This window comes from Haemaphysalis longicornis, unplaced genomic scaffold, assembly GCF_048455015.1.
Source record: "Haemaphysalis longicornis isolate Haplotype H1 unplaced genomic scaffold, Haemaphysalis longicornis Haplotype H1 scaffold_19, whole genome shotgun sequence".
NCBI classification, from domain to species: domain Eukaryota; kingdom Metazoa; phylum Arthropoda; class Arachnida; order Ixodida; family Ixodidae; genus Haemaphysalis; species Haemaphysalis longicornis.
The window spans coordinates 4004792-4017377 of record NW_027526288.1 but is presented as its reverse complement, the minus strand read 5'-3'; the positions used below and the strand labels follow the sequence as shown (position 1 = coordinate 4017377).

Sequence of the window (12586 nt, the reverse complement as noted above, 5' to 3'; positions counted from 1 at the left end):
TTCGATTCGCTATTTGCATCACCTTCAAAGCGCTGGAGCGCATTCATTGTGCTGGCATATTAATAGGCAAGGTACTCTTTCTTAGCCACGGGGCGGCTTGTCTGGGCATTCATTTGCGCTTCTCAGCCCTAGCAACAATAAAACGAACGAGTGGTGATCGCAATGCGGGGCTTCCGGAAGAGCTAATTTCATTCTGCGCACGCGTGCGCCTCCTCTGATTTTGACCATCGCCGCTAACGCTATGGTATTGAGTCACAAACACGTTCTCAGAACTGCCTCGTATGGCTAGCGATGTATAAAAAGCTAGTAGTGGTACCTAGGTCCGGTATTATATCATCCGGGTCTGGTTTTGTGCTTCAAGCACTTCTCTGGAGGATTTGAGTGAAACAACGACGCGATGGGTGCTGCTCGTGCCGTGATTTTCTCCGCGCTGTTCGTAAAATTGACCTGTGTGTTTTCCGTAGTTGATGCTTACACATTGCTGGAAGCTGCGCAAGTCGTTGAAGGTAGGAATTTATTTATGCACATTCTGTTGTTGAAAGCTTTTACGACTCGGATGACGCCAGAAATTTCAAGCTCAAAACCGACGGTCAAGGGCTGGTCGCAAAGGCAATGTGCAGCAGTTTGCCCATGAGTGGTTACACATTTTTTCGCTAAGAATATTTGTAGTGTTGAATACGTTTTGCGGCACACTTGTGTTGTATTACTTGAGAAATCGGTTTTTGACGTCTGATTTTCAAAGCTAGCGTACGCCTGAATACGTTTGTTCATCACTCCAGAATGTTATTTTCAATGCGCGGTTATCGCAGGTGAAATGGTTTTCGCTATACCTTTCAAATATTTTCCAAAATCTAAAATTTCAGTAATAGAGGTAGAAGCATTTGGCCTTTATTGGAGCAGGTGGTGGTGGTTCATCCCCCACTATGTATCTGGGTTGGCATTGGTCCAGGCACCCTTTAGCCTTAGCTGCAGCCGTACGAAGGTTTACCAGAGAAATCTGTTAAGTATAATTTAATTATCGAGGAAGAGGGGAAATATGTAAGCTTGGCCCCAAGAATCTAGTCAAAGGTCGCAGGATAGGACCAGTTGTGGGGCCGTGGTAGAGGGCTTCATGGTGCAATGTACCAACCACTGGCTGTAATGATATTTAATTTAGAGTATTACATCGCAGGGACAATTAACGGACGTATCTTCATTCCGCTCGTTTTAAAAGTCTTCGTGGGGATCTATACAAAAGATGGTCTTAGCATGTGCAATAGTAAATGAGGGCTTGGGGCGTTATTCATCAATATGAACAGATAGTGGATTACTACATCTGTTGGGAACGCAGCTATGCTCCTTTGCATCCCGGAGAGAAAAACTATTTGCGGACAGCTTTCGTTGCTAAGCATAGCGAAAAACAGCTGTTAGACCTTAGCAACTAAAGAGCCATGACTTCTGTCAGGATACTTTCTAGCTCCATCCTATATGAAAGAACTACAATAGCATGGTAATATAGAAACAGAAGTGCAATATGTTTGTAAACAATATTCACGCATTTCGCGCAAGCTGACTTGAAAAATATTAAACTTTAACATGATGTCGGGGACCATACTGGCCTAGTTTTCTGAGAGGAAGCATGAGGGGTTAGGGATAGACGATCCTTCCAGTTTGGTCTGCCTCGCTCACGCGCTATTACAAACAGATTGTTTTACACGTTGCTCTGGGGTACAAACGATTGGTGTTCATCCATATCTCCAGACAGGTGACGCCGGGACCGGTATGCTTGTTCCTCAGCGGCGTAAGTCTGTTACCATTCTCCAGCAGTTGCAGGCTTCGGATTGGTTCCTGTACACCCCGCGCAGCCTTTCACAGCCCCCGAGGGGAGGCCCTCCTTTTCAAGCCCTGTGTTCTCTGCGAGTTTTGTAGGCTGAAGGCGCACAGCGTGAGCATGCCACTTGGCCATTAAGGGCAGCACCTGTAGTCGTATTATAAATTAGGACTTCCGCCGTGTAGAAAAACCCTATCGGAGGTGGTGGGACTTTAGGGGAACCATCACGCTTATCTCCATTTTGCTTGCAGTTTTATTCGCTCCCGTTTCTCGTGTGGATATAGAACAGCGGAACTTGAGAGACTATTTCAAGGGAGAAGAAACCAAACCGTAACGGGCTACTCGCCGCGGCATCATCGACCCGGGAGCAAGTCCACCCGCAGCACCACGCCGTTGAGTTCGTGCAGGGTTGCCCAGGCGACTTCCTCGATGTTTGTTTAAGAGCTCGCTCATTGGACTACATCATTTTTGGGGGCATCTAATGAGTCGCTGAATACAGTGCATATTGTGCCTCTAAAAGAGAATGACCTGCAGTTCCACGTGCCTTCATAAGTATCTCGCCGGAATTAAAACACCCGCGCGCCGCGTTGCTCAGGTATTCCGCCGCTCAGAAACATCATCATGGAAAGCAAAGAGCCACAGGATCGCAAGTGCCTCTGCACGCGCTCGGGCCCATTACTCCCAGGTCTTTGCTGACAACAGCTGTAGGATAAGCAATTAGTGATACGTATAATCACTCCGCGTGATGACGCGTCCGGGCTGCTGATATGAGGCCGGTCTCCGGCCGGAACCCAAAATCGATTAAAACCGCCGAGCATTCCACGCTCGCTGATTGGATTAAGTTCAAAGCCAACCGCACTGCAGGTATATATGCAGACGAATATTGTCATACGGCGTACCTTCAACTGCGCCCCCTTCTTTCCGCAAAGAAGCCGCACTCGAAAAAAAATTTTCCTGGAAACTTGAAGTGACACCACAGTAATTCTACTCCTGGTTTTGGGCTGCAGAAATACCTTTCAGCAACACCCTCCGTCTTCTGCGTGAACGTCGCCTAGCACGCAGATACGTTCCTGAGACTGCTTGAGCACGTTATATGACAAGCTGACCTAGAGAAAGTATATTCGCAATTATTCAGGCATTATCAAGAAGGGGACGTGGCACAACCGCTTCGAAATGAGATGTACGTGTCATTGCCCTCACCGATTTATCACCGCCGGTAGCTAAATACTCTTTTGAAGCATTTTACAAACTAATTTTTTGTCACAGTTGCTCGGCTGATATCGCCCACGTGCAAGCAGATAAAAGCTTATTCGATATTTTGCAGCGATGGTGTCTACTGCTGGTATCCCGAAGATTAAAGTTCATCTTCAGCGCAGAAAAACCACGGACACATTAGACAAAGACAAGGACAAGTAGAAAAGTACAAGGACGGTTGTCCTTGTCTACTGTGTCCGCGTTTTTTTTTTTGCGCTGAAGATGAACATTATGGAATACCAACTAGCCCGAACGCAAGCCCTTCCCGAAGATTGTCTGCGACGACACGTAGAGTGCAGGCCAAATATTTAACTTATGGAAAAATTCACAAAAAAAAAACACAAAGTCCCTATGGCCTTTTTACCTTGCTATAAGAGGGCTCATATTGCCCATTAAAAATATCCCCAGCAATGCATTTTTATTTATAGGTGAAGCCGACTTCACTTGGATCCGTGTAAGCTTGGTCTTTGTAAGCTGGCTTTCGCGCAGTGTCCGTTGCACAGTGAAGCGTGCCCCACTTGCACACAACCGTACTCTCTTCAGCGGCCAGCTGTGTGGCCCAATAGAGACTTCATTGTGTCTATCCATCAAGCGTGTGTACACATGTCTCTAACGTAGAGATCACGCCGCTCGCATTAAAAATCAACGGGGGAAGCCACCGGTATACCAGTATATTCAGCAGTATAACATAATTTCACACCCAGTAATTGTTTAATTACAGGACCGGATTAAGCAACGTAAATTAACAGGTTCCTGGAGTTCTCAGATATTTGTTACTTGCCTGATATTAGCGATATTAAATATACGTTTAAGTTTATACTGCACGCACACTGTCTTCGAGTGGTAAATGCAAATCAGGCCGGGGTGAATGTCAGCGTAAAAAAAACATTACAATTTGCGGCGTCAGCAGTTCCTCCTGCAGCTTCATTTTTTTTAATATGTGTATTCCTAAAAATCTGGATTGCGGTGCGACAAGGAGACCGAATGTTCACCGCTGTCTACTGAGAGCAAGGGTTTAGTGCGTCGCAGGGATCAAGTATTCAAATTTGCATCCCGTTTACCGTGCGTTCAAAGAGCACAAAATACCTTGCGTTCTATGGAAAATGGTTACGACCACAGAGTAAGATAAAGAGGAGCACCAACTGTGGCCCAGATAAAATCATTGTCGTGTTTCGATAATGTCCCCGCGCCGTCGGCCGCCAATCTTTGTGTTTGCTCTCTTCCTCTTTCTCACCCCGTCTCGTCGTGGTGGCTTTGTACGCTGCTCTCGTTTTGTTCGCTCTCCTCAGTGGCTCGTGTCGTTTCGCCGCGACATACACCTTTAAACACGTCTAGAGTTCCTGTATATCGCGTAGTGAAAGGGTTGCGCGTCTCACTGCCACATGCCGCGGTTTCCAATTCGACAGGAAAGCCCTCTTTCAGTGCTGAGCACAAGACCCCGTATTCAGTCAGTTCTCCACTAAGCGTCGGCGGTTGCGGAAGCGGCGGCAGCTGAGGCCGCTCAACTTATAAGCAGCCGACAATCGTGCGCCAGTTTTAAGTGCCAGTTTAGAGGAGCACTGCGGACGCTGCCGCCGCCGGCGGTGGATGGTTTGGGGTCGCTTATAAAGTGCGAATGCACTTTATAAGCGACCCCAAACCATCCACCGCCGGCGGCGGCAGCGTCCGCAGTGCTCCTCTATATTTAAAAAAGAAACAGCATCCGGCGCCAGGTTTCGATCCGAGGACTTTTCGGCCGCAGCGCGACGCTCTACCGACCAAGCCACGGACGCGACGGTGATAGCAGTGTTAGTGACGCGCCTTATATCTTTAACGCATTCAAACTACGTCGTCAGCGGCGTGCGTTGGCGACTCAGCGGCGTTATAGCGGCTTGATAACTGCGTGGTGTACACGTGATACTACAAACCCGATGGAAGAGATGGAAGAGAAGGCGGCGAGGCGGTGGGCTGCGGGGGCCGAGCGCAAGCGCCGCAAGCGGGCCGACAACCGTGCATTCGCACTTTCACATTCTCCCCCTCGGGGAAATGCGGGGGAATTTTTTGTTCGTGCTCCTCCTCGCCACTCCTCCTCCCCGCTGTCTCTGGCGAGGCAGCCCGGCGGTGGCTCGTACATGCGAGACGGGTGGCTTCCCCGCACGACCTGTAACTCAAGTTGGCGGATGGACGCGCAACTCTGCTCCCCTAGGGGAGCTATATACAGGAACTCTAAACACGTCAAACTGTGCCAGCCACCACGAGACATGCGTACACGCGCGGAATCTAAATCGCAGTGCACTGCCGCATTGAGCGGCGCTGGTAATCATATGCCGCTACAAGCGCGCGATCGCTTATCAGGTGATGATCGCTAATCGTTGGTCAGAGAGTGTTTAGTCAGACATAATCGAAACCGGATGAAAAATATCGATCTAACCCAGTAGATTCAAGATGAAATCGTACGACAATGATTTCGGAAACACCAAACAAGAACTAAGCAAGGGTAATATCGCACACCACAACAAGCAGCCTAGCCAGATTCTGCTTACGGTAAATCGAGCGGAAAAATTGCCGTTTCTTTCTCGCCGGCAATCAGGCCGCGTGTTTTATGATTTATGCTTTTTCTGCACCCACGTGACGTATACGACGGTCTCTCGCAGCCTTCATAAACTTGCAACAATGATGCATTTTTCTATTTCAATACAAGAAATGGACGGCTGCCGCCTTGTAAGGAATATAGAACGGAGCTTTTGGAGTAAATAAGCGAGGAAGAATTTCAAACAGAATTTTTATTTTAACCGAAATCACACCACGATGTTCACTTTCCCTGTGCGAACGTGTAATCTTGTAGATGCCGCAAGTGGATAACGCCAGGTGCATTGCTGAGCAGCGTGTTCTGCTTACGTGGTTCGTGAAAATGAAGATGCTCTGCAATACAGAGCCAAGCCGAGTAATTACCTATATTCTGTCATAAGAAATGCTTGCATACTTTTTTCTTAAGCCGTAAAATATTTAACACATACTGATCTGTACTATTATGAGCACTATGAAAGGGAACACAGGAACGCGTAGAAAACAACCTCACACCCAGCTATGAGTGATCCGCACCGGCCGCCGTCGGAAACAAAGTGGAGAGGGGGACGATGTTCTAACAACTGTTCCGATTCCCGCCGTGCGTCTTATCGGCTGTCGGACGACACCATATTACTGCCGAAATGACGCAAGCTGCTGCTTTCTAGAAATGACAGCCTGGTGGAAGTGCCAACAGTTAGTGGAAGAGCGCCCTGCTTTCCCTTTTTGTTTTCACGCCGCCATCCGCGTAACGCTCCGAGTCTGTTTCGAGGCTGTTTGCCACGCATTCCTGTGTTCCCTTTCGCATTGCTCATAATAGTACGTGCGTGCCCGTATTATTTAACTTTTAGCCAATCTTTAACGCATAATTGCATAAGACAAGTTCATTTCGTCCGATACTGGTTACCCACGAGGTGCTTTCGAACTAGATCATCAATCCACGCGTATTAGGCGCTCAACGGATGCGAAGCTAAGCTAAAATGTGCCCAAAACGACCGTCGCTGGAGAAGACGACATATTCAGCCAAACTGCGTCTCGCCGTCGCGGCCGGCAGTATACCTCGACAAAACTTGGCGCATCTCACACTCACACAGAAAAACATATTTTTCCTCACGCACTCACCCACACTCACGCTCACTAGTCGCCCTCACCGCTCGCACTCATTCGCATACACGCTTACTGCGCAGCCTACACCACTCGCACCCACTCGCGCTCACGCTCACCACTCACTGTGACCACTCACACTCACTTGCGCTCACGCTCACCGCTCGCCGTCACCACTAGCACTCACTCACGCTTACCATTCACCGTCACCACTCGCACTAACTCGCGCGTTGTCTCTCCTCGCACGCGAGTGTGCGCAGCAGACCCACCATGAGTGATGAAAACGAGCAGTATTAGTGTGTTATGGCGTCAGTAGGCCATCCAAAGCATATTCCTAAATCAACACGCCAGCACAGAAATAATTCCAGGGCGCCCCACTGCTTTAACCAAGCAGAGAAAAGTGACGGCTCAGTGACGGCGTATTTCAGAATCTAAAGGCAATCCCGCCTGAACGACCATCAGAGCGAGCGGCTCCTGCGACGTATAGCCAACAGTGACTACAAGCGCCATAGTGGCACTCGCCGCGGTGAGCCCGGCAAATGACACGAGTAGCGCGAGTGCACTCGCGAATGGTGAGCGGGGCTCCCCGGGAGGTGCTCTCGCACTCACGAGTGGTGAGTGGCGCTCACCCTCGTGAGTGGTGAGCGGAGTTCACTACGACTTTTGCTCACACTCGTTCACACTCACACTCACCAGTCCAAAACGACGGCGAGGCGAGGCTCACTCACCACTTACTCATGAGTAGTGCGTAGGGGGTGTGTGTATGCACTCGTGAGTGAGCCCGCCGACCTATGCCCGCCAGTGATATCAAGCGCCGGCACGGGTCGAACGCTGTGAAATCGTGCCCATTCGTAGCGCCATCTACATTGGGCTCTTAGTGATGGGGACATTAACGGTACGACTGAGATATCCGAGTCGGCGCTCCTGTTACAAAATACAACACCTCCGTTTGGGGTGATATGTGCTAAAATGCGATTTGTGTTGCATTTTTATTCCTGGGTATAAAATGTATGGCAATACCTCTACTTGACAACTAGAAGTAATCAACGCTGCGTGCACTAGTCAAGCACGTGTGACGAAGACCTGTTACCACTAAAAAGTAGATGCTTGTGCGCACTTTGAAACTGGTTGCAACTCGATCCTGGTTGTTTGACATCGTTCTGTCGACCATCTAAACTCACCTCACCCACTTCGCTTCCTGTTTCCCCTCGCCTCATCTATAACGCCGCTGTGTCTCCCTCCTCGCCAAATTGTCTTATCGTCCACGTTCGTTAACGCTTCACACATAGATCGCTTGGTGCTAGACAAGGACCAAGAACTGAGATGCCACAAAGAGGCTGAACTGCGCCTAGAATATCAATCGCATTAAAATACTTGCCGTTGGTAGTCTTCAGACGCCCACGATCACATGACTGATTGACCCCAACTGATTGACCCTAACGGGACATTGACCACAACTGACAAGGCGATTGTCATACTAGCAATATTTCGTTTTCTGACGGGTTCAAGATGGGTACTCCTTGTGCAACGCAGAATGTCCATGAAACGTAGCTCCTCCTACAACCTAAACCGCCCTGGCCACCTCATTGTACATGCTGCATAAGATGGTACACGGTCACAGCTGCACTGACGCACCTATTTCTTTCAGTTCATACACTTGGTCTGCCACGCGCCGATCTAAACCACGTAACGTCGTTCGCTTAAGCAATTTGTAAATTGTTTTAAATATTAAGTTTTAACAGTAGACACTTTTTAGGTTCCGCCGTCGAGCGTAACCAGAAAAAATAGCAAGAAAAAATACCGAGCGCCCGTGAGGAGCGCCTGCCGTCGGTCACCTCGACCTTCTAGAACACCCTGCCCAGCAATCGCGGCGTGATGTCTAGCGTGCGGTTCTTTTCGCCAGTACACGTGCGTTCACGCATGAAGTGGGCAGGACAAACCCACAGTTCGCGGCACAGACCCCGAGTTGGCAATACCCGTTGCCATGAGTTCTAGGACGTGCTAACGCGGTCCAGTTTGGGACAGATGTGAAAACTTGTGGACAAAACAAATCGCCTCTGCCAGTCATGAACTTTCAGCGGCAAGTTCGGCAATCCATGTGGCGTTCAATACCGGGGTCTCTGACAAAGGGCCTTTACAAACAGCCGCCAGCTCGGCTGCTTGTAGGGTCTCTACGCGGGTCTCTGACAAACAGGCGCCAGCTCGGCTGTTACTCCAGCCTTGCACCAATAGTGCAAGCTGCGCCATTGTGTTTTTCAACGGTTACTAACATTTGTCCAAACGTTGCTAATAGCGCAGGGCTTGCATTTTCGGCATTGTCACAGCGCAGAAACTATTTTTAGATGCAAGGCATCTTTTGCTCGGGGCTATGTCCGTTGTCGGTTGGCGTCCTCACCTCTCCTTCTCATCCCCCTCTCCACGCCAGCTGTGCGATAATTGGCTTCTCATTCGGTCCTCCTCTCCACGCCAGCTGCGCGATAGCATGCTACTCCCTCCGTCCTCCTCTCCACGCCAGCTGCGCGATAGCGAGCGCATGCGCGCCTCTCCCGCCGTCCCCCTCTCTAAGCCAGCGCTATATATAACCGCGGGCACGCGCCGCTGCCTCAGTTGCTTCGTCGGATGAGTCTCGCTCCGGCGCCTGATTTGTACCGACAGTCCTGCTATCGGATTGGCTGACACAAGTTCAGCCAGCATCAGCCAACCAGTTAACAGAGCCGTTTGTCAGAAGGGAACCCCGAGGTGATGCGAAGCATCGCGGAGTTTCCAACAACGTTCACGCGATGTGGGTAACCAACGCAAGTGAAAATAAAGGGAGCTCCGCGATGCTTCGCATCAAATCAGGGTTCTACTCGGGAAGATGGTGTAATTTTTTTGCTCTGGTCGAATGCTGAGCATCCTCATTCGCGTGATTTCCACATTTAATCGCGATGATCGGTCGTTCTGGAGTGTTGTAGTGAAGCCCACGCGCGGCTTTTTTTAAGAGTGTGCCGTAACGATATACAAAAATAATCCATACTACAACAAATTACGTTAACACTACTAATTTATTTCTTTTAAGCCAAAGCACTTGGTGACGCTGTTAAAACAGTCTCGCCATAAAATATGACCTGCACACACATTACTTTATTGCGCGTTTGTTTTCTCCTGGGACTCTTAAGTTTTGGTATTGTCAATTAAAAATTAGTTGGCGCTAATTTGACATGTTCCCCATGTGTATTTGTTTCAGGAAAATGCCTGCACGAAGGAAAGCAGATGGCTCACGGGGACATCATTCGGACAGAGGACCCCTGCGAATCCTACCGCTGTGACACGGATAAGAAAATGATGCTCGTTGACCTGTAAGTGAAACTACAACCTTTCCCTGGTTTTAAAATACAGCGGTTTATCACCGAATAGGCATTAAGATAGAAGTACATGCGTGATAGCTAGCCCACGCTACATTTCTACTTAATTTTTACAAATTGGTCAATGCTGTTTAAAGAAGCGTAGTACGAGCGGCTTGTACTGCGATTCCTCTCGCGTTAATTATACGCAGAATAGAACAGGCATCTATCGAGTTTTCTTTGAGTTCGCGCCTAATACTCTCCTAGTCCACTCAACTGGCTTCGTAAAAATTACTTTTTGCAGGAGTAAATTCTCTAGAAGAGTGAATAAGAGACAGTTCTTCAATGAACTGGCGAGGTGAGCCGGAGCAGCCGCCTGAATCACTGCACCAGATGGGGGTTAAACGGTTGTGAAAAACATTCTCAAACGCAATTTTTCAACACACAAACACGCGGAACGTCCAAACAAAATCAAGCAAACCAGTCGCTTGACCAGGTGTTACAGAGTGGTACTAAGTCCTGATTTTGAAAGACAGGTTAAGAGCACCTTGGTTGCGCGTCATGCACTCCTGTAGTTAGACACGGCCCAACAAGTTCTCGTAGATAGATCTGAGGGCGCAGGGGCAAGGCCGGCTAAACGTTTCCGGCGTTCGTGAAAAGTTAGTGGCAGCGACACACGCAGACAAGTCAAGTTCCCGAGAATTTCACAGGTCGGCTACAAGGGTAGCAAGTCTGTCGAAGCTTGAAAAGGATGCTTAGTATAGGCCACTAACAAGACAATCCTTTATGCACTATGCAGTGTTCCCGTAGAACTTATGAATTTATTTCTACCACGCCTTCTTCAAGATAAAGTGATAAACCAGAGAATGTTGGCTGCGTACAAACCTGATCTTCTCTTGCGTTGTTCGTACCTGCACATCACACACGGGAAGAACATATACAGTTCAGCCTGGATATAACGAAATTCAGAAAAGGTAACAATTTATCGCTACATCAAGGTTTCGTTAGATGCAGGTTTCTAGTTACGGCTTGCGGGAATGAAGCAGAAACGAAGCCAAACTCGTAGACGTTATAGAAGGTGAACTCACCCTTTATGGATTTTTTCAAAGCGAAAAACTGCGTGAGTTGCGCCTCCTCCTTTCGCACGAGCTTAGGCACTACACGGCGCTCCGAAGAATCAAGGTCATTAACCCCTGTACATTTAGGTCATTTACTTAATTATCACTTTTGCCTTTCGGCACTTTTCGGTGCGCTAACGCCTTGAAAGAGCCAAACCTATTATGAAAGGGTGCCTTTTTTGGTAACTTGATGCTCTTTACCGGACATAAGATTGTTGGGAGGGTGCTCGTTGGGGTGCTATACCAGGCGTAAACATTCATCTTCCTCGCCTTGTGTAGACAGACTTTAAAACTGTGCGCTTTTTTTTTAAATACGCAACGGTCTGTTTTCTATCAGCAGCACTCATCACCGATGAACCGATACCACAGATATAAGTGGAGACACGTGACTACACGCCGACAGGATGGCCTAGCACCTCAAAACTTAGGTCTGGAACCGAAACCGCACTCACAATTGGAAACGCACGGTAGTTTGCGGTGTTGGCGAAAAAAAACTTGAAGGGTAGTTACTCTTGCTATAGCTAGTGTGGTGTCACGTTACACGAGCAAAACCAGTAGTGACTGTTAGGTTAGCCACGGGATGGTGCTAGCCCCTCCGTTCATCATCATCATCATCATCGTCGTCGTCGTCGTCGTCGTCGTCGTCATCATGGCGAGTTTCGCGTTTATGCGGTTCCAGACATTTTCATTGCTGCTGAAGCCTTATATACGGTAGTGATAGTATTCGCTAAATTGTTTAATTTCTCCGGCCGATTTTTGAGTAAAAGTGAGAAAAACAATGACTGATCAGATCGCTGACTTCGTTACATCCAAGTTAACCGCCGCGATTTTTCGTTACATAAAGGTCGCTAACACATACACTCCAATGGGGTTGGCAATGTGGAATTGAATAACTTCGTTAAATCCAGGAATTCGTTACATAGAGTTTCGTTCTATCCAGGTTTAATCGTACGCACCGTACTCTTAATTTCGCAGCTGCCACTATGGAATTTACCAGAAGGCGCCACCTGGCTGCGTACTTCGGAAGCGCACAGGAGATTTTCCAGAATGTTGCCCCTGGCCAGACTGCAGTAACACCGAAACCATTGATGACCTGTCATCTACTAACGTCACGAGCCAAGAGTCAGGAGCGGAGACCGATGTTCCTGACCTCATCGTTCTCGGCGAGGAGGAAAGCCCACCAGCTGTACCATCTCAAATCGACGTGTCTCCTGAATCGCCGACTGACTCTCCAACTGCGACTGAACCTGCCACCGTTCCAGAATCTTCAAAATAACGAATAAACTGATGTACTGATCTCAAGTCACGTCGCCGAATCGAATGCCCTATCATGCAGTTGTAGTGAGAAGGTCTCTTGAATCAGCATGTCTCTGCTCCTATGCTCAACATCGTGCCATCAAAAACTTCTTATTCGCCAGTCTGCCTAACCGGGG

At 48.5% G+C, this 12586-nt stretch overlaps 1 protein-coding gene across 1 annotated transcript; it reads left to right on the top strand.

Moving 5' to 3' along the window:
• The first annotated feature begins 304 nt into the window (after positions 1-304).
• LOC144166743 (uncharacterized) lies at positions 305-12440 on the top strand. Its single transcript, XM_077696240.1, has 3 exons — positions 305-506; positions 9939-10050; positions 12129-12440. Exons 1-3 carry the CDS (start codon positions 398-400, stop codon positions 12427-12429), a joined length of 522 nt encoding a protein of 173 aa, XP_077552366.1. The 5' UTR covers positions 305-397; the 3' UTR covers positions 12430-12440.
• Positions 12441-12586: the final 146 nt, after the last annotated feature.

Excerpts from the sequence above, each read along its gene's own strand:
- LOC144166743 (XM_077696240.1), top strand. The coding sequence starts at position 398 with ATGGGTGCTGCTCGTGCCGTGATTTTCTCCGCGCTGTTCGTAAAATTG. Across the intron at positions 507-9,938 it reads AGCTGCGCAAGTCGTTGAAG|GAAAATGCCTGCACGAAGGA; the intron begins GTAGGAATTTAT and ends TATTTGTTTCAG. Across the intron at positions 10,051-12,128 it reads AAAATGATGCTCGTTGACCT|CTGCCACTATGGAATTTACC; the intron begins GTAAGTGAAACT and ends TTAATTTCGCAG.